The sequence below is a fragment of the Neodiprion lecontei genome, chromosome 3 (assembly GCF_021901455.1).
Source record: "Neodiprion lecontei isolate iyNeoLeco1 chromosome 3, iyNeoLeco1.1, whole genome shotgun sequence".
In the NCBI taxonomy this organism is placed as follows: Eukaryota; Metazoa; Arthropoda; class Insecta; order Hymenoptera; family Diprionidae; genus Neodiprion; species Neodiprion lecontei.
In genome coordinates, this window is record NC_060262.1 from 34079693 (window position 1) to 34106477 (window position 26785).

Sequence of the window (26785 nt, forward strand, 5' to 3'; positions counted from 1 at the left end):
TGAAATATCTTAACGTTCTCCAACCTTTGATAAAGAATATCGAATTTATCTTAAGCCTTCGAAGATTTGTGAACACGAATGCAAAACGATCTTTACTCTTGTCCAAAAAGAGACGCGCGTTTTTCTCCGAATGCCTTTACCTTTCTCATCGTGCGCATACAATCAATTGGTTGGTTTCGGGATGGTGCGACCCTTCCGACACACGACGACCACGAACAACTTCGATGGTTTGACTTTCCTTTTTTCACAGTGTTTTCTGCAGGCTGATCGGCATCATTCAGCATTCACAGCCGAGTCAGTTTGGACTGAGGAGCTTCTCCGATAAATGGTAAATTTTGGAAATTAATGGTGGTATACGTATTGTTTCGCGGTAAACAGAATGTCATTTGGAAATGATCCACTCACAGGCGCAGCACATCGCGTGCAACCAGGAGGTCATCGACTGGTACGATAATACACAGTATACAAAAAATGAAAGTGTAATTTCCGTAGTGCCGTCGGATTACCGCAGATTTAGTATTTTCAAGCATGGGGGGGCGATCCGGTGATGCTGGTACAATTCGTCGTGTAATCAATCATCTTGATTCACAGGCTGCTGGGAGCTTTAAGCACCGTTACCTGTAATTTCGGGGCATGTTTTGCCTCGAAGAAATATCAGCAAGATAAAATTGGGTGATTTGAAGGACTGATGTGGATTTTAATTAAATATTATAAAATTGAAAGAGGCACTCGTACGAAGATTTGAGATCATTTTAATAATTTAAAATACTTAAAAATTAATGTTGTATATCATTGATGCGGTAAATCGTTGAGCGATATACGTAAATTGTAGTTTTGATTTTATTATTCACTAGGTATATAAATTGTGACATACGTTTACGCTAGTGAGGGCAAAATATTGTATAAATATTGACAGACAGATTAAAGCAAACGATTTGAATATCAATATCACATCGAAAGAACCGTATAAATATTTGTTTAGGAATAGAATATTTGAGCTCAACCAAAGCTGCCTCCAAGATGTTTGCGGCTGATTTTCTTCCGAGTAAATGAGGTTGCAGATGCCTAGTTCTCTACGAAAGTAACATGATTCTATTCAAATTCCAAGCTCTGTTCAGCATCTAGTTAAGTTGAGCTCGTATAATAACACCTGACATTTATCCACTTATTTGCAGATCCGTTACACACCGATTTCATACAACACAGCAATCTGATGTGATAAAAATTTCGCGAACAGTTATAAAAATTCCTCGTGTACATATAATAGAAACGAGTTCTCGTTTAGATTATTTTTTTTTTAAAGCACATATTATGACTGTTATTAATTCAATCTTTCCTCCATCGATCATTAATAAAATCTGTATCTCTGTAAATATATAATAGCTTTAATCTTATCGCACAGCAACGCCATGATTTCTCTGTCGAATGCTAACCGTCCGCGGCTCGACACATCATACATATTTATAGAATATAAGCTTAAGTATGCTTTTCCACCATTTTTCGTTTATTCTTGTTCCTATCACTTCTAATCAATTATTAAAAAATAACGTCTCTTCTTAAAATTTACTATTTTCTGGTCATTGTTTTACATGTAGTAACAGAGACAGCAATTTTGCTAGATTTTTTTTTTCCAAAGAATCATCAACAACTAGACATCGATACTAATTATAAAATATGTATTCTATTCGTCACTCTACACAAAGATTGAAAAGATTAGATCCGTCAAAATTGTTACAAGTAATTGTTTAATTTATTCAATGCGAAAGATCGTACCACCAAACTTACGCGTGAAATCAATTAATCACAAACACTAAATGATACTTCCCGTCCTCAGGAGAATTATGATCGATGTTGTAGTAAATAAAGAAACGATCTTTTCATAACTCGAGGTTTCGATATCAGAACTATATTTGTAGGTAAAGTATAAAATCATATTTACAATTGGAATACTTGGGAGTGGTCTCAGACGTCACCCACGTCGTCGCGTAACTCGCTGGGCGTTGGATTGCTCACTGGCGAAGTGACTACCACTTGAACTGATCGATCACTCTCCAGCCTGTTGATAAGCAAGCCAAAGTTCTCACGCGTCGTAAGGACTACATCATATCGCGCTTTTCCAAGCCGTTATAGGACGAGGAATCTTAACTAAGAGTAGCGCGAGATATGGACGACGCTACGAATCACGCTACCATCATATTTTTGCAGCTTGACGCTCGCTTAGTGACAAACATTTTCGTATCATGAATGGTATAGAATGAAAGATGTGTCTCTTTTTTTTTAGGAAGGTCAAATCCTTGTCTAACTTGTTCGAAATATAGGAGAAAAACAGATGATGCAAAAAAAAAAAAAAAAAAATCGGTACACAATGCTGAGAACTTCGAACTTCAATCGAGAATAGTAGCAACTAGTATGGTATAAAATTTATAAGTCAACTCTTTGATCGTAGGACATATTTTTCAAATCAGACGCGGGTGTGGGAAATTATTTTTCAATCATACGTTCCAACCCTTGCCAGGGGTTGCTTTCCAATTTCACTTCCAACTTTCGTTCTGATTTTTCGTTGGGTAAGGGTTGTTGACATCGACTGACCTGGAAGCGATAAATGGTGTGCTTTCCTCGAGTCGGCGTGATTGGGAATTTCTGGGTCTGTCAGATGCTCTCGTCGATGACAGGCTCAGCGAAGAAATGGATCGTATACTTCCAAGCTTGCTGCAGCTGCTTCCGTTGTACTGTAATCATTTAATTGATTACCTAATAGTCATATGTATACGATTGTGTCGTCGCATGCGAAGGCGACCTCATTCTGGTCTCCGTTCATTTATTATACCCTGGCCTGTTTAAACGATATAAATTATTCAGATTACGTTAAATGAGTGTTTAATTTATGGAGCAGACGTAATTATCAAAAATGGGTGCACAGATGTTGCACAGTCTACTATATCGAGAGTTTTCTTCTCCCTCCCCCTTCTTAGAAAATTCCTTTGAGAAACACCGCTTGCGTGTCCATAGCGAGGTGATCGATAGGACCGCGGTAAGCGTGGCGATACGGAGGATCAATACATCACATCGAGGGTATAAGCAGGAGGATAAATATGGGAAATAAAATCAAGAGTCGTTAACTAGTTCTGGGCGTGACGTAACCTTGGCAACTCTGAATTATAGCTCAGGTTTTCTGGCTTCTCTCTGTCGCTGATTTCGGTTACGAAAGACACCGAGCATTGACCCATGTGATTTCGCTTTGGGAGGAAACAGTGTGGCCTGATAATTTTCCCGAGGAGCCGGGCCAAGGCTTATATGTATATCTATATCGATGTGGTTTGGTAACAGGTGTGGAAATTGTTTTCCCGCGGTTCCGCGTATTTGTCATCGATCCGCGATTTGATTAGCCCCCCCATGCTGACAGCCGCTGTATCAGACCAACCGGTAATCTATCTTTCATCTCTATCACTTTGATATCCATATTTCGGTAACACCTAATCCTCAATCGAAAATTGGACACGTTACGTCCAACATTATTTCCCATTACGAGAAACCACCGCATATTCCATTAGCTCCGTAATTTCTGTCTCGAGTTAATGGTCCACTGGATCGAATCAACCAAATTGGATAAGGCAGTCTCTAACCGTCGGTCCAAGTCCTAATACCACCCATATTCATGCGATGCTTCAACAGTCAGAGCAGCTGATCACACGTCTATTATATTAATTTTGGAATTCGATGTCTTCTGAAATCATCGCCGGAAGCTCGTTCCAAAAACAAAAATCAAAGGTGCGTTCACACGCAAAATTTCGAGTCAATGCGCCTGCTGCAGTTTCGGTTGTCCTCAGAGCGGATCCGCTCCGTATAATTGAGTCAATAATTATCGATATCGGTCTTCAATGCTCACCCTGTTCCGCACCAACCGCCGTTTGTTGTCTCCCGAGTACAAGGCCCGGGCAGACGAGGATCTGTGTCGATGGGGAAGAACGCCCAGGCTGTAGGACAGGGCGCTTTCGCTGTGTCCGTTCCGGAAGGTGGAGCGACGCCGACGACGATGACTTTCCCGGTAAACGCGGGCCCTCACCGTCGCGAGTACTCCAGACACCTGCAAACCTTTCGTCGTAAGCCGATCTATTTTCGGCGACAATAAAGCTACGCTTAATCCTATTTCCCAGCCGTACAGCATCATCAGCTATACATGACTTTGCTTGGCACAGTTATAGATCAGCCACCCGAAACCAGCCACATTTATCGTTGGGCCTTTCTCATCTCTGCGTTCGGATATATGGGTCGTATTATGGTCGGTCGAAAATTTATCAAATCCACATGCGAACATGGGAAACGAAGGGTATCTGTAAAAGTCCGACTGACCCTTATATAATCCTGAATTAAATCTAATTTCCAAAGTCTCTGTGATGAAGAAAATCAATTTCAAGACACTGAATCTCAACTACAAACACGTTGTGAGTTAACACCATGAAAGAGAACACACTATTAGGAATTATTTTTCGTTATTCAGTTAACCGGATTAGCTTTAGTAACAGATTTTAAATGTTTGTTTCAATACGTTTGTGGTTCAGTAATCTATTGACCCGACCACGTCCCTCGCATCCTTGAATCATATCAAGATTAGAGCTTGTTAGGGGTTAGCTTTACAATGTAGGCAGCATCCAGAATGGGCAGGACAGCTGAAGGTGATTTCAAATACCTAGACCCCCAGGTCTCAGGGGAAGTTTTTCGAGATACTGCATCAGCGAGATTACAATTTTCGATTTACATTAGGTTGCGCATTTGAGTTTCGAAAAGTGAAGGTTCTGTTTAGGCTTGCTGCTATAGCTGCAGATACGTCGTGACCACCGAAAAGTTGAAAGATTCGAAGAACACGTGCGTTATTTCCACGGTCTCTGAAAATTCGATTTGACAGAGAAGTTTTCTTGTCATTTTTACCGGGACGTGACTGGATATTTATGGAACTTTACAGCTGGTCCGGCATCATGTCTCCGATAAGCGTTATGTATGAAAAGATGTACCTGTTGCTTGAACATGCTGGTTGTGAGGGTGTAGAGGACCGGGTTCAGGGCTGAATTGATGGGCAAAACAAGCACTGCCAACCAAGCGTAGAAGCCCTCGTCCACGTGCAGTCCTATCGCAAGTTGTAAATTGTATTTAAGAATGTGAGAAAGAAAGAAGCATTTTTTCACCTTGTTTTTTCAAATATTATAAATTTCTTTAAGGAGGAGAAGTTAAGGTATCGGTACGTCGATAAGCTTTGTTCATTCGAGAAAAAAGACTTTCGTCTTAAATATCGTGGAAAAAGATTTGTTAGAGAAACTGAAACCTTTCGAAGTTTGTGATTTTCATTTAGTTTGTAAAATTAATCGTATACCCCCCATTGCGCGCATGAACCGACGGTTAATTGATGGAAATTTTAATCTCCGGAACAGAGATAGTGGATAGATGAGTTTTCATCTTCGCTAAGATATTAAAGAGTTTCCGATGTACCAACCATAAACAGAAGCACGTGGCGCTGGGAAGGAAAGTCACTCGAGCTTTAAAATTCTTACTAACAATCTTTTCTGAGAACCGGATCCTCAAATTCGCATTAAATTTAATCCTTCTACAATTCATCCAGCGATGGCGGGTTTCAAGCGAATATCCAACTTGAGACGATCCGCTTTCCAAGTGGGGACTGTCGTTAAAGATAAGGGTTGCATAATTACAGACGTAGTATTTGAAGTCCAAGTGGTGGTTGAACTGATTACTTGCGGTAGCTACTTTCGCTTTTACGGCTCCTCAGTATCAACCTCTTACGCTTACATTCTCGCCGTTAAACGTGAGAATGTATAAAATATCAAGAAAATTCACCAAGAGCCTCTTAACATTGAATTTTAACCTAATAACCGCGATTAAGATTAGAATGATTTACAGTGCTCTTGGTCGATGTCTCATTTCTGTTGCACGGCAAGAGCACTCGGAGATATTCGCGGGCTGAATTCATCTTGAACAGATCGTTGGCATGCAAATTGTGGCGTGCGAGCGCGCATTGATCTTTTCTCTCAATATTTTTCAGTACGGTGGTAAATCGGCAGAGACTTGTAAATTGAGAATGGAGCGTGTGTTCGACGGGAAAGATTCCAGCATACCTCGAGGCGATTTGGCCTGCAAGATTTTCCTCGCAAAAGCTTAGATTCCATCGTGTATTGTACGATCGTCGACGTCGGTAATGGGGATACTTTTCCCGCTCATTGAATGCCTGTGATCATGTCTCACGTGACTTGACATCGTTCGTTCATTTCGCCACGATATAAAGATGCGCGGGTCATATTTCAATCGCGGACCGATAGCTGCGAAACGAATCTTTTTCACCCTCCAATTGAGATTGATAAAAAGTATCGTCACACTTCTGTACAGCGTGACGAAAGCGATCTCTTTGTCTGCAGAAGCCACGGCAGGTGGCGATTTAAATTGAGAGAAAGACAGATAAAGGGACTCACCAGTCAGAGCGACCAATTTCACGGCGATAATGGGTACCCAACAGAAGCAATCGGTCGCCACTATCACCCCGAAACGCTGGGCAACCGCACGCTCCTGACTCTCCTGGGTCGAGCGAAGTGCGACGCTGCTGATTTTTATCTCCCTCAGCATCCGAACGTAGGCGTAAATAATGAAGACCAGAGCGACTGTGTTCACCAAGATGAACATCACCGCGCTGTACTCCCAGCCCTGCATGTGTACGATTTAATCATGAGCAATCCGTGGGATCACGGATTGGTATGAATCAGATTCTCTCCGATACCCCTCCAAACTTCCAAAAATTGGGAAACGCCCGTAATGCCGGTGTTCGCCTCAGAGAATTTTTGCATTGACGTTAATTTGTCGCGAGAAAAGAAGTCCCAGTCAACGCGTCTTTGAAATGCTTCCATAATTTTTTCCGTCAAGTACCTTATTTTTCGAGGCTCATAAAGTTCACGTAGCTAGCTGGCGTTCCTTCTTTCACCGAGAAAACAATTTATTCGTTGTTTACATTTGTATTAGGTGATTAATTCGCGAATAAGAAAAGTTCGATGTACGTAAACTCGGGAATACATTATTTTACCTAGATTTCCAGGATTTCGAGAAGAGGTGCCTCTATTTGTCCCTGTATTGAGGTTTGGGCTAGCTACGCATTTCACAAGAAGAAAGTAATTTACCGAAGAAGTTTTTTTTCTTCTAAAATGCGTGATAACAGTGCAGACACCTACGTATATGTATAGGTACACATACGTTCATCGATCGTATCGAATGAAAAATGTCCGACGATAGTTTCTCTTTGGAAGGATCAATATCACCCTTTTCCCTTTAATTCTTGGAAATCGAGCTATCAACTTTGAGTAAATCAAAGTTTAGTCTATACCTCGGTTGCAATTACAGACAAGATAAATACCGATTGAAAACAGTCTGCGGGTCAAGTTTCAACGATCGACAAGCCCGACTCAGCGAGCAAAGCTGACCGCCAAACTCTTCTCACGTCAGTAAAACAATCACTCAAATTGGAGGAAAAGAGGCAGAAAGTCAATATAAATGCAAGACAGGGATATCAATCTTCGGCAATAGAGTTGTAACGAACGTCTATGATCGTCACTTACCTTGGCGAAGGGATCGTGGATGTGGAGACTGAGACAGACGCCGTTGCTTCCGTAAAATTCATCCCCAAAATATGGAGCCCCTGTCAATGGAAGCGCGGCCACGATACCCGAGGCCAACCATAGGATGATCAAATGAAGTGTCGCTCGTCTTGGCGACGGCTGTCTTCTGGCCAGTGGCTGTGTCACCGACACGAACCGGTCCCACGTCACCAGAGACAAGATTAAAGCGGAACTTTCGCAGCTGAGGGTGCTGAGAAATCCTAACACGGGCAAAGTGGTACTCAGTACTGTGCGAAAAACATACAAGGCATTTGCAGACAAATCGATGATATGTCTATAGATGCAGAAATACGTGGACTCCTCCAGTGGAAAACTTCCCGGAATCGAGTTCTTTTCAATCGTCTTGCTGATCGCTTATCCTCATTTCCAACTCACCGCAAAGGTTGCATCTGAAACTGTGCCTCCAGGCCTCTTCGTGATCGATGTAACAACCTCTGTACATTATGTCGGCTGCCGCGATCAGGATTAAGTAGAGTCCCATTAACAGATCGGATAGGGCCAAATTTCTAAGTGAACGATGAAGTTTGTTAACGTAGGGATTCAGAGCTCATCGTCCTGATATTTCGCCACTTACTATCATAGTCAAATTACCTGATGTACAAGCTATGGACCGCGTTGCTTTCCCTCGCCAGGAGACGGCCTAAAAGTACCAGGATATTTCCACTGCAAGCGCAGATCGCCATCATCCAGACGCTTAAAGAAGAGCGATCAGTATTCGTGAGACATTTATATCATCGTGACGTAACTCGATGGATTGTGTCAGTATTAAAGAAGGAAAAGTCCTCTAGAAGCTCGCGAAATTCTGCCCGGAAGGAATTCGTATAATACACGGATGATATATCGCAAGAAGTACCACTGGGGATTTTTACGCTGATTTTTAGAATTTCAACAAAACAATTGTCTTATATTGAGTGTCGTATTATGCATGAATTCGTCTTGAGCAGGAAAAAGAATATTAAATTAGGCAAGAGTATAAAGCACTCGAACTTACGACAGAGAACAGAGAGGAGGATTGTAGATTGCGTTCGCATGCTTGTGTATAATGTAATATAGGCGCAAATAATGAATGTTTGCCTTTATTGTCAGGGGGATCGTCATAATTAAAAAATATCAAAGAGAGAAGCTGATGAAAAATCGGGCAATTCGGCCTGTTGGTATCACCTCGCTTTTGTCCTGAAAGAGATCAATTTTCACGTCACGTTTACATACCTAGCTCGTAAAATCGGATTGTCCAGTAGATGCTGGAGAGACGAAATTCCATCTCCTTTTGGCTCACAGACTCGGACCCATTGGGCGGCTCGACACATTGCAAACTCGTCGAAGTACCTGAGGTTCGGATTTGCGGAAGATTAGAATTTCAAAACGAAGCGAAAACGTAGGAGAGAAGTATTTTTAGACAATTCGAACATGCTTTGATCCGTTCCCGTCAATTTCACATCACGACGTCGCAAAATCATCTTTCGCTGATATCAGACCCGAAGTTGTTTTGTAGGCGTCTCTTTAAGTCGTCTTTCGGCTCAATATCAGCCAAAGATGATATTGTACTAGATGGGATGGCGAGTGACAAAATGTGTTCGACATTCCTCGCCTTTTACGTTTGGAACCAATCTTTTTCGTGATCTAGGGCAGCTTTAAAAATACTGACACATATTCCAGCCTCCCAAGCCACTTCAGCACCGTTTCCCTTGGCTTTCGAAGTTTGTTTCCTTTAAGGTACCTAAATAAAAGATTAGACAGATTAGGCTTCACTTCTTTGTTTGTGTGACGAAGGATTGCGGGAGTAATAATTAGTCCGCATGATATAAATAATATAGTTGACATCGTATTAGAGATGGAGAAAGATTCTTATTTCTCCGAAATTTCAATCAAACTTCTGAGGTTTACATCTATCTAGATAAGTTGAATTGAATATGAAAAGAAATTTGCTTCCTATCGGGAAGAAGAAAAGTATTGATCTATCATCTTATAAGAACTTACAGTGAAGTCAGGTTGCCGAGGGGAGAAAACGCTTCAATCTCAATTTCCTCGATGGCATTCTCGTTCAAATTTCTGAATAATGAAAAAACTTATTTCCATTTGATGTCAATACTGTCAAGACAAAATGGTGCAAGTGATAATTATTGTTCATCAATATTGTATATTCTGAAGTTGATTAACTGGTATTTTCACTCACAGAGCGAGCAATTGATCCAGATTGTTGAAACTGCCTGCCCGAAGTTTGACCAATCGATTTCCAGATAAAAACCTAAAATTATACATGTTATGATTCCTCATACATGAAACTGCATTTCAGACGAAGGAATTTGATGCTCGCCGACAATGTGGGACAAGTCCTTTTTCTAAGTTTCGTTATTGCTATTTAATTTGTATTCATAATATCAGTGGGAGAAAAGAATGTGGGAATTAGCGATACAAATGAATTATGATCTGACGTATGCCAATTCCGTACTACTCACAGGTAAAGTAAATTGGGCAGATTGCCGAAGGCGTCTATCGGGAGATCCCGGAGTTGGTTGTCGGCCAGAGATAACGTCTCAATATTCTTTAGGTAGGGGAAGGTTCGAGTTATGTTGGTTAATCGGTTTCCATTCAAATATCTGTAAAGTTATTCGTAAAATTTTACCTCGGCATTCCTCCATAGACTTGGGAATAACGGGTCAGTGTCTGGTTAAATTTCTTTCTACAAACTTCCGTTGGTTTATTGACTCAACAGATGGATATTTCGCTACGTAATAATAATTGAAAACAAAAAATGGGCGAAATTGATTATCGACGAGGGAAACTTTTGAAGTTTTACGATGTGAAAAACTTTTACCCCTATCGATTCTCTGATTATTATAAAATGAGAAAGTTTTTGTTCAGTAATATTTGCTTGAAAAGAGTTGGGCAACTTTTCGACACTGTCATTTTGACTGATGACAATCTATCGGAACGGGAGAGAGTGTGGATTTTTTCTCTTCGTTATGTAAGAAATTTAAAATTACTTGAGAATGTATAAAGATGACTGATATAAGTGCTCTACAATTGAAGTAAGAAAATTGGAGTAATAATTCCTTTCAATAAAGTAAAATCTGTTCAAGAATTGTACGACGATTTACGCTGCAACTGAAATAACGAGCAGTAATAGAATTGGATACAAGGTTGCAATTTGCTCAGTGCATTGCGTAAAATTTGCCTGTCGCCGCATACACGCAAATTTGTTATCACCTACATTGCCACGGTCTCTGAAAGACACAATTACTCGACACGATATTAAGGTATATTTTATTGACTCTATCAATATGAAATAAGATTATTCACATGCACGAAAAGGCATACTTTCGGTATAGTTTTGAACTAAAAATTACGTTTTTCCATGTTACTGAATCATCGAGGCTGCTGTATGGCGAATCGCGTGAATTTGATTAATTTATCAGGTGTCGTTTTCTTTCTATCGTGACAAAAAAATGTGCCCTCTCTTATCGGTTCCTCATAAGTAAAGCTTTTCCTGTCTTTCGAAAGAGATGAGATTGTCTGAATGATCGGTTTCTACCCACTGTAAAGATAAATTCTCGCAGCTATTTGTCGAGTAAGGGATTTTTGTGATGGCTTGAGTGGTAGAATGTGAATCTTACTTCATCCTTATGAAAAGAATGAAAATTAAATATAAAACAAATAAAATCGTGCAACGAATCGAATGAAATGAATATATGATTTATTTCATTCTGATGTTAAGCTGCACATTTATTCCGAAAATGCAAACCGATGTTTCAAATTTTCGTTAATTGTCAACTTACAGGATTTGAAGGTTGACCAAGGGTTTGAGGGTATCATCCCTAACTTCCGTCAAAAAATTTAACCGCAAGTCCCTGAAAGTGAATATAACGAGTGCAGAATTAGCTTTGAAACAGCTTTATTTAATAGCGAGAGAAAAAGATGGACTTTTACCAGCTAATAACTCACAATTCGCGAAGTTTTCCGAGGTTCGTGAAAACCTTTTCTCCCAATGAGGTCAGTCTGTTGCTACTCAGGACCCTGCGATAATGGTCGTTATGGTTTGAAAGTAATTACAAGCAGTTGCAATAACCGTTTCAGTTTATCGTCCAACAGTTTATTATCGATGCAAATATTCAATTCTTAATGCGGAAGAATTCAAGTCCGTCCTTTTTACTCAACTGTATTCTGAATCGTTATTATAGTCATCAGAAATTTTTTCATCTCTTGTAGAATTTTAATGCGAACAGCGCGTTGATAGATATAGTGCAAAAATTACTTACAATATTTCCAGTTTGTTTTTTGGTGGAAAGAGTTCTTCCTCGAGTTCATCGATTTCGTTGTGGTCCAAGTATCTGGAAGAATTGTATAACGCAAAACCCGGGTGTATTATACGATGTAAATTTCCGAAACAACTTTATTTTTTCTCTCCGTTAATTTTTCGCCTTATGTTACAGAGGCTGGAGAGGAATAATCATCGCAGGTAACATGGTGTTATTTCAAACTCTACCACGATCCACCCGAGTTGGGCGTATTACAAAATTTTTTTTCGCATCAATTGACACCATGCGATACATGATTTGTCGGAGTGTTGCGTCTGCAGTTCCGTTCTCGAGGGATCTGACGTTTCATTAATCTCCATCACCCCGATTCTAATACGATTTTCTGATTTGAGAGTTATAATTGAACTGTCATGGAGCCAATCCACGAAGGATAAAGCGTTTGATAGCAATAAAAAACAAGTCGAAAAAACCTTAATTTTCATTATCTTACAAACCAATTTAATTTTCATGCAGCCCGTTTGAATTCTCTTCAACTACAAGGGTGTCAAAATTTATGTTTTCCAACCGATAACACAATTAGTTCGGTTTTTCTTGCGAACTGTCACTAACAACAAACACAACATCGTACCACAATTCATTACCTCTTACAAAATTGTTGGATTAACGAGCCACATTGCGAGTCCAATTAGTATACCACGACACGGTCATCAGTTGTGGGATTAAAATTTGACTAATGACTTACAACTCCTTATATTCCAAGATGTTTCACTGTCCAGGAGGTAATTCATGGAATGATCTATGTCCACCGCCTTATCACCTAGCACAAGGTAGCTCCAGAATTTGCAGTAATTAGCCGTGGACCCGTTTCACTGTGCAACACTATTAACCATTGTGGAATATCTACTAGAACAGACATTGTCTTCACTCGAGGTATTAACTTTTCACCAATGTCGTCTTGAACGGACGTAACTATTCAGATTAACTTGTCTCGGTGTCCTTTCCGAATAAATGGTGCGTCACTGGCACGTTTGAGACAATTCGTTCGTCATTCTACGAATATCATCGCATCAGCATCGGATAATTTTACAATTACATAGCTGATTTAAGGTAAATTCCGATTCCGGAGGGATGTTTCAACGATATTAGTTTGAGAGATCAAACCTTCGCACAATATTCTTATACAAGGTGTCATATAATATGAGAATTTTCCGAGCAAACTGCAGGACTAAGTCGTTTCCTACATCATTGAGATACGATGTAAAAGCGCAGTTCTTTTTCTTACGGATATACGTACCTATATCAGTGAAAAGAATCAGTGAAAACCTTTGAGATGCTGGGATGAAGTATGAAATTTCATAGGGTTGTTGGAACCGTGACGTGTATTCTCAGAAGAAAATCGAGAATTGCTTCGAACTTGTTCGAGTATTTTAACCGAAAAAATTCGAGAACGCTATAACCGCTTTTTTTCACTGATATAAAATTCAGAATGTTTTAATTTCCATATAATGGATACATTTATGAATCTGCATAAAAACATTTATAAAATCTGCAGTTTAGTATGTGGTAAGCTACTTTGCAAAAGTTGTTGCAATAAAGTTGTTGATCAATTGTTGAAGTAAACATGGATGAACTGTAACAAAATAATGAAGCTTCAGACTAATACTGAAATGAAGTAACAAAAAAATTGATTTAGTTTCCGGGAAGATCAGTTTAACAGCTAGTTTAAACAATTATACATCGAAAACTTAATTATTGGTTTCGAAAAACGTAACCATCATATCCTCACTAAGAAGTTGGAAATTAATTATCCGGATGAGAAGTACCACGGAAATACTAAAGTCGTTTTACGTAGATTGGTGTTCGGATCAGAGTGACAGGGAGTGTGCAGTGGTGACTATTAATATGTAGCTCAGTGATAAGCGTACTAATGTCAACCGTTAGTAATGCCAAGTTTAGATGCTCCGAATAACTAAATATCTGAGTCAGGGCTCGACTTTATCACAGTTAATTACGAAAACCCGGAAATGATATTGACAGCGGCTCCTTCAGCAACTGCGACGCGAGTATTGGAAACTGACGTCATGTATTTCTGGTATCGTGTCCCAGAGCTTAATCTGATTCAAGTCTTCTCTTGACCTTTGCCAACGAGGCTTAAATAAATGCATTTTCATATTTTTACGTGTCGTGGGAGTTTAACATCAGGGCAGAGTCTAACAATCCGGATAAATCACGAGTAAAAGTTTATAGTCGGGATGGTAAGGAAATTTGTGACCTGATTCTGACTGTGCTTCCTAAGTTTGAAATCCTCTTTTTTACTGAGAGATCGAGCTATCCGAACTGCATGTTTGTATGCTCCTCAGACTTTTTTACTTCGGCCAAGTATGTTATGTGTACACATACACATGTCAGCAATGAACAATGCTCTGTCCGTTGCTACAACCATTTCCCACATTCTTGGCAAATCTTGTAATCATCAAATGTACGAGTTCCGAAGTCTGTAAATGTGTTGTCAATTGTGTAGCGGTTTTAATTTTCCGGTGAAGTAAGAGAAATAATTAAAAACCGTATCGGCACAGAGGACTGTACAATATTTAAGCAAACCTGTAAGCTTCTTGATAATTTGGCCGGTTACACGAGGCAGTATCTCAGGGTCTTGATTACTCTTCAGCTCACGTAGGCACTCCAAGAGATTCAAGATTTCTCAGGTACTTCCTGGAGGAGGTGCTATTCGGAAGATTTAATCGGAAAAAATTGGGGGCTTGTACCAGTTGTGGTCAGGACCTATCAAAAAGTGGTCAGTCTCTTGGTATTTCACCCGGAAAAAATTGGAAGCAAATGCGTCGACCATTGAAATCGCCGAATAGCGTGGCCTACGTCAAGATATTCAGAAAGTTCAAGGAAGTAATGTGCTCGCTAGCGTGATGCTTGTTTTCGGTGACTTTGCCGGGGATGGATGTAAAACGGCGAGCAAGTTTGACTATTCGACGGTACAGAGCAGGCAAGTCGGTACTTATGAAAAGTTGTCGAATTCCAAGCGCAAACTTTCATACATTGTGGAAAAAGTCACGGTTGATGGCGGGATGCGAATTATGTGGGAATCTAGCCGTGAATTTTTTAAGGAAACATTTTTCAATGACGACAAAGACATGCGTGGTTGCAAGCACGGGATAGCCTCTATAAGGCTCATTCCAATATCATCGATAATTTCATACGTAGATACCGCAATCGAAAAAAGATTAACTGCGATGTGAAGTATTGGAACATCTTTACGGATATCTGTAGTTGAAGAATATCTTATCTTAAAGAGAAAAACGACGTTATCGTCGATTCTCAGTTTCTCCACCACATGAAATGGCTTCGACGCATGACGCAAACTAGCTTTAATTACTCTGCAAATTATCGCTGTTTACGGACGCAGCACGTATGTTATCTTGAAAAATTCTCTCACAGTCAACTGGCGGTTACTTTGGACTCTAGTAAATTGAATGTAAACAACGTTCTCCATCTGAACCGTTTTTTCGAGATTTGTGAGCTGTGTCACTATTACTACACGCCATAGGAAGTCACACAGCAGGATTTTTGCTGTATGATTTCAGTCAATCACGACTAATGTGGAAACGCCGAACAAACACCTTCGCCGGTTTCCATTTTCCACTGAGATCTTCGATGAGGTCAATGGCAACGAAATATCGTTGATAGACAGTGTGATAGTGTTCGAAGTAATTCGTGACTGTAACTATTCCGCTATTTCGTGATCAGATACACTCTCAATTTTCAATCACTTTATGGTCAACGATAATTGCATCCCTATACTTGCGCTAATAAACAGTGATGTAAGTTTTTCGTTGAACCTTGGTCTTTCTTCTTCTTTTCTAAAATTTCGTTAATTACATAATCCGTATACCCTCGTAAGTTGATAGCACTTGAAGCTATACGCCAAGGTGTAAAAGTACTTAGCACTTCCAGTTTACTTTAGTATCTACCTTCTCTTTCCATACTATCAGACGATCGACCCCTAGAGTAGTGTCGCGAGGTGGGGCAAAATGGCGTGCAGGACAAATGATTTATGTTGTCACGAACTTTTATAGCTGACCAACATGTGGCGGCTTTATCAAAATCCTTGAACATTTTGTAGTAGGTATTCGTGTGCGGCAAGGCCTGCTAACTAATTTTCTCAAAGCAACTCACTGGCAATTTTCAAACTTGAATTTCTTCCCTGAACGAAAATTATTCCCGTCCCATTTCGCTCCACCGTGACTTAATGCCACTACAGAGACAACTATGCGTAGGTAATCACAATCGTTACTCACAGCGTGCTGGCGGAAGTGAGATAGTCAAAGGTAGTTTTAGCAATCCGTTTGATGGCGCAGTGCCTGAGCACCCTGAAATAAAAAATCAATTAAACGCCGCGTACTTTCGCTTTCCCTCGGTTGACCCATATACGTTTTGCGGAAATATGTGTTTAATTGAGCTCAATTGAATTCCGATAAAATCGGTGTTCTACTTACAACGTAGTCACCTCTGGAAGTCGTCCGAGATTAAACTCGTTCAGCGTTGTAAATAAATTCCCCGAAAGGTCTCTGGAACATTTTTCATCGAACGAATTCATCCTTTGTCGCTCTGTCCTGTTTACGCTTCGTTTCATGCGCGTTAAGTACAATAACCACGAAAACAAACAACCATCGTAAAATCAACTATTGATTAATCCAGAGTATGACAAATACTTTTTACGAGCAGACCCTTGTGTATTTTCATATAAAGTTCTGACGTTGGTTCAAGTTCTGTGTAGATAGTACCAGCTGTATCTAATCACAAGTATGACATGTATACTTCCTTGTTATGAGTAACGTACAGCCCAACAGGCAGGAGCATTTCGTTTGTGGCTCGTCGGAATTCGAAAACGGAAAATTTTATCTCGCAAGGGAAGAAATTTTACCACCTAATTACATTATAACTGTAAAAATATAATAACAAATGAAGAGGATCGCGAGCAGGATTAAGGGATGACGGCTGGGTGCTTACCTACTCACAATTTCATGGTAAATAAATTCTCAATTCAATTTTACACCTTTCCATGAAAAGTATAATTACTCTGACGGTTTACATGGAAATCGGTCGGTAAATTTTTATCAATCAAACAACGCTCTGTCAGCTGCATAAACGTAAGTTTTAATTACGAGTTCCCTGGCTATCGTACTACATTGGCCATCGCGGGTGTAATCGACTTGACTGAAAATCGGTTCGAACTTTGTGAAATATTTTTGTTAGGTGACGAAAAGTTGAGCACAAAAAAGTGTCGGTTGCGTAAACTTTATTACAATATAGAAAAAAATGCGATGGACCCCTCAAACTTGATTCTAAAAGATGAAAAAAACCTTAGTTTCTTAGATATGTCAAAAACCAGACATTTTTTTCCGCTCAGTAAAGTAACATATAAGATTCTAGGGACTGAAGCCGAACCCGCCTGGAATTGCGACTTGTTATGCAAGTCGGTACACAGATGTGACGGAAAAGTCTTTCACCTTTGGTCGAGGGTGGCGAGTCGAGATAAAAAATATCACCGCCAAACGTCAGGTGCGATCTTGGCTATTCCACATTGCCGTACAAAGCCTCCCCACGGTATTCGCAAGATCTGAAGGTCCAGAGCCAATTAGAATCAATGGAACCAATTAAGTACAGCTCTCAGAGATTTACATTTGAATCGTACACTCGACACTCTGCTGTACATCTAGATCTAAGCATTTGACACGCTGGATTCGTGCCGCGCATTGCTGATTCAAAAGTCGGAAACGAACCGTGACGTAGGTTGCGTAATGACGGTAAATTATCATTGGTGTTGAGTCAGCTGTACCTATTTGTTTAATGAAATTTTAATCGAATTTCTAAATAAGAAATTGTTTGAAAAACGGATCGTGACCGACTTGCAATGCATTCGTTCATCTTAGACGTGTTTCACGGCGAAGAAGGTGAAAAAAAAGAAAAGGAAAATTAAAATCAAACATTCCCGGAGTTTCTTACCATGGATTATTATTATACTCACAGCAGCATCACGTTACGAGAAGGAAGCTTGGGGACTCTGGAGAGGTTTTTATACTGACAGAGGATATCGTTGCCTTTGCAGACGCAGATTGATTTGAATCTCCTCCAGGCTGTGCGGCAGAAAAATAATGAAATGATAATTTGATGGGTTTAACGGGGTTCGAGGTGACAATTATGCCGTAATCACTTTTAATTACACGTCGTCGCGATCACAGTGTTGAGGGAAAAAATTTAGATCCTGAATTGTTGGCGTATAACGGCTTTAATTATACACCGTTGGAGTTGATTAACAAATTATTTTGGAATTGCTGGCGGCGTCTAGCCGCGCCTTTGACAACTTCACAATTAGTCTACAACACTCGCCACGGCAATTGCTAATAATTTTTTTCCTCAGTATCGAATCGCGACAAACTCACCGCAATCAGCGCGGCCTTTTTCGTCGCGTTCTGCGGCTGGCCGTTTCCGAAACAGATGATCCCAAAATCTTGCCCCTGGCAAATCAACTGAAAAAGTGAAGGAAAATTTGAATCGAACTTGAAATACGTATTCCAATAACATCTCCCAGGCAGCTTCAAACTGCAATTTCTATGTTTGATCTCCATCTTTGTTTAAACGTGGACTCAAAAAGGGCGAAAAAGGGGAAGAGTGTCGTATCTGGCTCGTGGCATAAATTTCATGTTTTATAGCTTCCACGCTTTTCCTATTCTTCACCAAATTTCGACCCTTGTCTAAACGTATTTGTGAGAAATGGAAAGGATCCAATCGATGTATACCTACAACTGGCTTTCTGCGCCGGGTAGAAAGGAAGTGTTATTGTTGGCGCAGATTTATTACCTCCGGGTAGATTTTTTACTACAGATGGTTTGGCGAAAGGATTCCTGGAAGGATTTAAGCGTGCTCGGTAACAGATTGGGATTAGATTCGGAGATTGGGTCACCGGTATCAAAGAAGCCGATTATAAACCTGATATACGCGGTCCCGTTGTTCCTGCGGAATGTGACGGGCAAAAACTGCGATTTTGGTGCAAAAACAAACGGGATTACAGATTGTCGAACTCACCGCAGTTCCACTCGTCCGATCCATCTGGACAGTCGAACTTAGCATCGCAATTTTGCCGTTGAGGGACGCACATCGCGCTTCCATTGCACTTGAAGTGACCCTCGTCGCAGATTCTCGAGCCTGCGATTAACGAGGTGCTTAGGCAGCCTGAAAAAGAAAGGACGGAACAATGACTGGGGCGGGGGCGGATATTAAACCTCCAAAAGCACCGCGGTTATACCAAAATAGCTTTTGTCTTCTGCGGGGACGTTCGACTACACACATCGCCTTGGAACTGAATTAAGTGAGAATAATCAGTTCGGGTGAATGTGTCGATAATAGTTTTTATAGTTTGCCAACTTAAATTTCAATTCACATTATTCAAGATGACAAATAAGTGATTTATTATTTCCACTATGAAAAGCTAGAAAAGCAGGAAATTCTTGGAATGATTATATCAGGCAAATCAATATATTCAGATCGAATTTTTCCGCGGTAAAACTTCGATTCTCAACTCTGTAATTAAATAGCACAGAAATCGATTCTGAGACAAAAAGTTAACCTTCCATTCTTGGGCCGATCATAGTAACTTCTTTTTTTTCTCTAGATACAAAGAAGCGAGAAGTTAACAAAGAACAACGTGAAATCCGCGGGTTTTATACAGCGACCAGATTATTTTTCCACGCAGGGTTATAACCTTCGGAATTGGCTCACTGTTCCATAAACTTTTAGCCATGTTTTGCGGCTACAAATTTGAATTCCTATGACCAACTTTGATTCGTTACGGTTTGCAATTTTCCCGGATCACGAAACAGTGACACAGGCAGGCAACCCGGCGTACGGGGTTGAAAATTGAAATTAGTTTTCTTCGCCCTTGTAGAGAAAGCGGTATAGAAGCAACCTGTTGAATGGAAGTTAACAATTTCCCACAACAGTGCGGGGAATTACGAAGGGGACGAAGTTTTCGAGAACATTGCGCTCACCTTCACGCACACGATTTTCTTTCCTAAAGGCGGTATAAACGAAAATCGCCAACAATGTCGGGTCATAAAGGCAATGTTTATTTCATAATAACAAGAAGCCGAATACGACGGGTTGATTTCGTCGTGAACAAGCAATTTCCATCAGGGAATTCAGCTATCTGGTAGACAAATTTTAGTGTGCTCTTACTCGGGCAAAAACGAATCACGTTTATAGCGATAATCTTGAATTCCGTTGCAAATCTCATTTTGCAATATCTTTTAATAGGGGATTGATCTCTTCTTGAGGATAAAAACTTGCACCTCGGTATATATTTTTCGGAATACACGAAGCCGCAGACGAAGCGAATTTTATCTTTCTGGACAGGTTAATTCATTCAAGTTCAAAAAGAAGGAAACTGAATTTTTTTGAGGAACAAAATATGAGTAACTGATAATTTTTCAAATAAGCGAACCAAAGATATGAAGAGTTTCGCTATTTTTAAAATCGACCTTATCGAAACTATTTGTGTCATAAATTTCTCCGAATATTGAGAATTACACGAAATGTTTGATACACGATGAACACGACATGAATATGGTGAATGGTAAATATCAAATGGTATGAGTTTTTCCATCCGATGAATATATACGTCCGTTTTTAGGGGTAAGTTTGCCTCTGACAATGAAATGTCGATCCGATACGCTGAGCAAACGTCCGTAATAATGGAAGCGGTAACGCGAGTGTTGCACTTGGTGAGATTATATTCCCCTCGGAATAGCGCAGCCTGCGTTTCTGATTGCTTTTTCTCCACAAAAAGCATTATACGTTGCCAATTATGAACCAAATAACGTGGTTTTATAAAAATATGGAGTCACTGGTGTTCGATAATGTTTTCAGTTCCGGGGAAAGTGAACTCATTGTCACAATTTCAGCGTAATCATATCTTTAACGCAGTATCTTAGTAGAACTTATATCGAGGACTTTTGAAAAATAGCCATTCGCGTGGAAAATGATGATCGAAGACCTGTTCAGTCACTTATTTACTTTCCTTATCTTCCAGGCGCAACTGACCTGTCGCTCGCGACATTTCTCCACGTTACAAATCGTGTGTCCAGTACGTTTCTCGCTTTCTTCGTTTCTTCAAAGGCACTGTTGTCGGGCCTGAGAAATATTATTGGCAATGCTACCATCGGTGGGCAAGTGGATTTTCAAATAAAAATAACGAATGTAAAAAATTGATCCATCTCGGTGGTTGAGTTTACACAATATCACCGTCGACTCGCGGGTGAAAAGGGATGATCTCGCACAGAGACGTTCTCCCTTTCAGAAGGTGAAACTCGGAGGGAAAAAAATTGGATCCAATTTCACCCTCATACAGCACAGTCGATCACTCTGACACAATTTCAATTTTTTCCTCAATTTCCTTTGAAGCGTGGAAAAATATTTGACCTACTTTAAGACGATGCATCGGGTATCTTTGGGCTGCAAGTTTCAAGCAAAGGTCTAATTCTAGGTAATCACGGCACGCTGAATTAGCTATTCGCAACGCAATTTGCGAATGACGGGATGAGGCGGAAGTTACTTACATGAGACAGTTATTTTCCAAACTCAATACGCTTCAAAAATGGGAAACCGAAGTTAGTCAGAGTCGGAGAACAAGCGTAGGATCGATATGGCAATTATCTGCACAGCACACAACGCGCGAATAATTTCTGCTGTTATCGATTATTTGCTTATAATATTCACTGGTTTTTCGGACAATGAGAAGTCGCTATAACTTAAATTTGACATCTTCCCAGAAGTGGCTATTCACATATGGCTCTGAAGACTAGTTGAATAAACTTTTTCAGACCAAAAGAAATTACAGTTCACTGTATCCCGTCACAGACGCGAATAGTACAAGTCGTGGACGAGTCAGACATTGACCGCTATTCCCAATCCTTCTTAATTGCTTCCCTCTCGATTCATTTGAGTATTACTCGGGCCCGTATTATCTTTATTATATGTATTTCTACGTCATTTACTTCGTCTTATCAGCTTACCTGTTATCAGCAGGTCCAGAAGTATCGCCAGAACTCCCATCGCTGACATCTTTCGATTTAACTTCTCGTTGACTTCGAGGTGGTTGTTGAAAACAACGTGCTCACGACACTTTCGATATCATCACTGTTTGATTGAATAAAATCTGTTTAAACTTCGCGAAACTCGCCGGATTGTATGGAACAACACTGACCTGTTTAACACATTTTGGAAAATCCGATCTTGAACGTAGCACAAAATGTTTCTGAATACGATGCGAAATAAGAATTCATTTTAATTTCGCACTCTCGACGAGTTACTATGCACTAAACGCACTCGATGTTAATTTATTCATCTTTAATACCAGAGTCTAACTTTCATTCCGATATTTTCGCTTCACCTTTGTTATCGCTGAATATTATTGTCAGTAATTGGAAGAATAGAATATGATTCTATTGCAGAACAAAAATTGTACGAGTCGGTTTAGGTTTATCATCCTTATACCGATACAAAACTGAAAATTGGTATTTGATTTTTTGGGATCAGAGATAACGATTCACAGATTACGAATCACGGATGTTTTGTCATATGTTTGGAAAAGAATGTTGATTATGGGGCCGCTAATTTCGAACAATAAAACAGTTGTACTGTTGGCCAACGTGTTTACGGAGTCCGCTTGTTGAGCCTTCTGACAAAGCGCGCCCTTCCCGAGAACCTCGAGCATGCAATGATCGTGTGTCGTAGCGTCGCGACGCAAAGCGTCCATCCACATTCCGGCGCAAGCGTCGTTTTCACGCCGTTTAATCGGTGTTGAATCCAGATGAAACGTCTTTGACGAACTGATCTGCAACGTTTTCGACTGTAATATATGCCCATGGATTGCATCTATGAACCTATGTTTTATAGGGGGATTAGACACCCCCATTTTTGTGCTAGATCTTCGGCTCTTCTAGTAATCGGTAGCGGCAGACGATGGAGTCGATTTTTCATCACGTTTACGCATCTGGCCAATTCCATCTCAGATAATATCTTGCAACTGCTCTATGCAGGTAAATCTCATCGTTCATCCCTTGCATCCAGTGAAGAGGAGGCTATTATTTATGATTAACTACAGCTAGTGAATAGTTCACCAGGGATTTACACACCGACACGCAATTTTCTGTAAATTGCGATTGGATAGTCCAAAAAAACGTTCAAGTGTGGAGAAAAACCTCCTTTCGCTCTCTCTGTTTGCGGCCGAAGCTGTATGCCGTATATTTAGGTGACGTCTTTTTATGACATGATTTTTACAGCACCTTTGCGTACCTGATAAATTATTATTTGAATCGTTCAAGCAAGGTGCTTCCAGTTTAGATTGCGTGAAAAGCATATTGCCAAGAACAAATGAATAAATGGCTGCGCGGTAATTGTGTTATGCAATCATACGAATTGGCACGATCTACTTCATGGTAGAATGCAAACAAGAAAATATTCATTCCTGTTACCGGTTTAATGGGAATTCACCAATCAAGAGCAAGGTAGACACCAAATGATTCATCATCAATCATTTTCATGGCTCGAATTTCTCATCAATTCTGTATAATCGTGTAACAAAGTGTACTAAAATGAAATGAAAGAAATTATCGAGCAGTTTTCAATGCATATGTTCTAAAATCTTCATCGAAGATTAAGAGACGGCGGTAAATCGAGGCGAAAAAATTTAAACATTTCGCGTCAGAACATGATAAAATCCGATATGATTTCAGTCATCATTTACAGCAACTAAAGCGAAATTTCCTTTGACTGGAGTTCGTTACCGTATTGATTGGAATCGTCTCTAAGGTGGAGCTTTTTCACCAGTCTATAACGAAACATTGGAATAAAAATTGACGTCCTCCAATGATATCTAACAAAAAATGTATTGATCTGTATTTCTACTTTAACCTCGGCGTGAAACTCATTCGTTCAATTAATTCACCTCAGTGATTAGTTAAAAGTCGTGTCAGGGCTAGACTTGACACTTAATTGTAGCGCAAGCACCGAACTTTTTTTTAACTTTTCACTCTTGGCCGGCGGCTGGTGGGCTATGAAAATGACGTCGATATACCTTCGTATCAAACTTTAGAAAACACTCGACACTCTATTATAATTATACCGTACACTTGTAATCGAATAATTTCCATCAAGCTCGAGGTGCCGCGACAATATATCCAACAAATGTTCTCGCTTAACCGCGTAGGTATCCGAGTTTTCAACACGTGTGGGACATTAACTTTCGTGGATATATAATAGATCATCATCCACCCACCATATCCACTTCAGTATTAGCCCTTTGAATATGCGGAATAAAAGCTTCAGAATACTTCCCTAGGGATTAACTGCGGCGGTATTTGCCAAGTCGCAATTACTGGGATCAATGGCTACGTCGTTGATAGGCTGTTGACTTCTTTGAAACCAATTTATCGAGCATTCCTGCTTGAAGAAGCTTTATTTGCGAATCGCGAAACGATTTTTCAAATAATTATGTCCGATTTGCAGCATACTTAAGCACCGAAATATTTTCTATAATTTCTTACTGGGTGAGGCAATGCAATTCGTTTGACTTGTGGACTCAATTAATCTGGCACCTACTGTATGGTAATCTCTACTTGTATTACACACAAACATGAGAAAGTTTAGATCCACTTCTTGAATAATTTGTGATCACTTCCTTGAGCTCAAAAATCGAATCCCAATGTAAAGCTCAAGACGTAGATTGCGTAATCGTAAACACGTGTGCGCAGCTTTCAGTAAGCCAAGTGGGCTGCGATAATGAAGATGATTTGTAGGTAAATCGAAATCCCATTTTATCCGTGGTGAAATTGTAAAATAAAATACATTTCCGTTCGCAAATTGCAACCTCATGAAAACAAATAAAATTGATCGAATGTAAGACGATTATTCGTTGAAAGCTCAAGTATCTGACGCTTGACAGAAGCGGAATGAAGAATTCCGATCTCTCGGATTCATAATATTGTTACTATAACCGATGTTCGCATCCCCAGCTTCCAAAGCGCTGAACTGTAAACGAGAATCTATACAACTGGAAATATCCAACACCAATGCTGACGTGTTCATCATTTTGGACAAGAAGTGCAGGTGTATATTTTACCGATGGACTCTTGTTTGGATAATACTTTTTGACAATTCGTTTCACGTTACCTGCCAACATTGATTGATGACTTTTGGGAACTATCAACGACACGATATTTATACGGTACTCAATTATTCATTTTCGTGCCTGTCTGTAAAGTTAGACTCTAAACCGTATCTACAGAACTAGGCCACTTACACAGACTTATAAGCTCTAAGCTGTCCATGCTTCTATAATAATTCCGGCGCGTCAGAAGTCAGAAATATTCATATGCCGTGTTTGCGCGTCTTGCCGGACTCGGCGAAACGCGACTCCGCATTTTAATTGCGACGACGTATAATTAGTTTGACTCCTCGACTCCGAAGCTTCTCAGTTGCTCTACGAAATTTTGATTGGTTGCACCCTCCTTCAACGAACCGCGTACTTGATTGTGATTGAAGACTGCCGAATTTTCTTGCTCATATTTCGATATGGAATTGCCACACGTATTTAGGCGTCCGAGCAATCAAATATTTACACATTTTAGGTGTATACCTTAGATGCCTCGTCCTATGCACATAGTGTGCACGGAGAAGCTTGCTCGATTTCATTCTTACCGCTTCAGATCGAGTTGTGTACGCGCAGAATTTATTTACGTGGAAGGATGTACGAGATCCTCGTTTGAGTATCGATCGGAATACGCGACAGTATCTACAATTTCTGTCCGGAAAATTTCATCATTTTTACGTCAAAACACGGAGAGAATCGGGTCTATTTCAAACGTAGACGTGGGGGAAGTGCCGTTGGGTCGGTGAAAAACTTTCCTACGTCTGAATAAGCCAATTCTCCTAGGATTGTTGACTGAGATTTCACCGAGGCATGAACTCGAGCTTGCTATAAACTCCGAGGTATTTGAGAGTGGGTATAGGATCTTGATAGTTTCTAGATCCATTGATCCCCGACGGTTGAAGCTTCCGAAAAAGTCGTCACTGTTCGTAACGGACAGAGATTTCACGCGTGTCGGTTCGACGCGTTTACCAATTCCTTTTTACTCTTCACGTGGTCATTACTTTGGCTGACTTGCGTTTCTGAAAGCTTTTGAAAATGAAACCCGTAGTACTGTGAACAAGCGGTCACGGTGAGGACAAGATCCACCATGCAAATCCGTTGAGAATGGGTCGGTGGAAATTGATCTTAAGTTACGCATTCACCCTTTTCGTCAAAAACTTCGTCTGAACCGATTGCTCGGCATTTCATTGCCAAAGTGTACGATGAAGTCAGACTTGATGATATTCGTGACCGGAAGATCGTATTTCACCTAACGTCATTACCAATGGAAATAGGTCGTTGTTGATACTCCGTCCGCATCATCGTTCAAGTTTCATTTGCGTGAATTTGACGAAAGTGTTTTTACCAACAGAGTGCACGTAAACGATGTAACGATATTTACATTGCGTTAAAAACCGAGAGCATGGTTGTGACACGAGTAATAAATACGTTCGGAAATTTATTTGATCAGACCGAGCGGGAGATGCTTATTTAGCGAGGAGTGTGAGAGCAGAGCGAATTGCCTTCGAATGGTTTCTGGGGACGCGGCGGGAGGAAAAATGACGCAACGGAAGCTTTTGTAGTTTCCACGCTGGTCGGACGGGGACAAAGTTTCGTTGAAGCTGCGATGTATTTTGTTTGGTGAAAATGCAAAGCTCGGAACTCGG

The 26785-nt window shown here is 40.2% G+C and overlaps 1 protein-coding gene across 1 annotated transcript; it reads right to left on the reverse strand.

The window, feature by feature from the left end:
* Positions 1-792: 792 nt before the first annotated feature.
* LOC107227724 (relaxin receptor 2) lies at positions 793-22828 on the reverse strand. The gene is made up of 23 exons (XM_046733614.1): positions 22003-22828; positions 19019-19165; positions 18376-18462; positions 17961-18069; positions 16429-16500; positions 16231-16302; positions 11921-11992; positions 11607-11678; positions 11441-11512; positions 10121-10261; positions 9838-9909; positions 9642-9713; positions 9310-9381; positions 8874-8990; positions 8256-8357; positions 8040-8170; positions 7605-7864; positions 6474-6702; positions 5010-5122; positions 3887-4084; positions 2590-2729; positions 1940-2056; positions 793-1073 (listed from the first exon to the last, which is right to left on the reverse strand). Exons 1-22 carry the CDS (start codon positions 22049-22051, stop codon positions 1963-1965), a joined length of 2493 nt encoding a protein of 830 aa, XP_046589570.1. The 5' UTR covers positions 22052-22828; the 3' UTR covers positions 793-1073; positions 1940-1962.
* Positions 22829-26785: the final 3957 nt, after the last annotated feature.

Bases quoted from the DNA above. Each gene is read 5' to 3' on its own strand.
- LOC107227724 (XM_046733614.1), bottom strand. From the start codon at position 22,051: ATGTCAGCGATGGGAGTTCTGGCGATACTTCTGGACCTGCTGATAACA. The intron at 18,463-19,018 runs GTGAGTTCGACA...TCACTTTTTCAG, and splicing joins ATCGGACGAGTGGAACTGCG to TTGATTTGCCAGGGGCAAGA. The intron at 16,501-17,960 runs GTGAGTATAATA...AAAATGTTCCAG, and splicing joins TCTCGTAACGTGATGCTGCT to AGACCTTTCGGGGAATTTAT.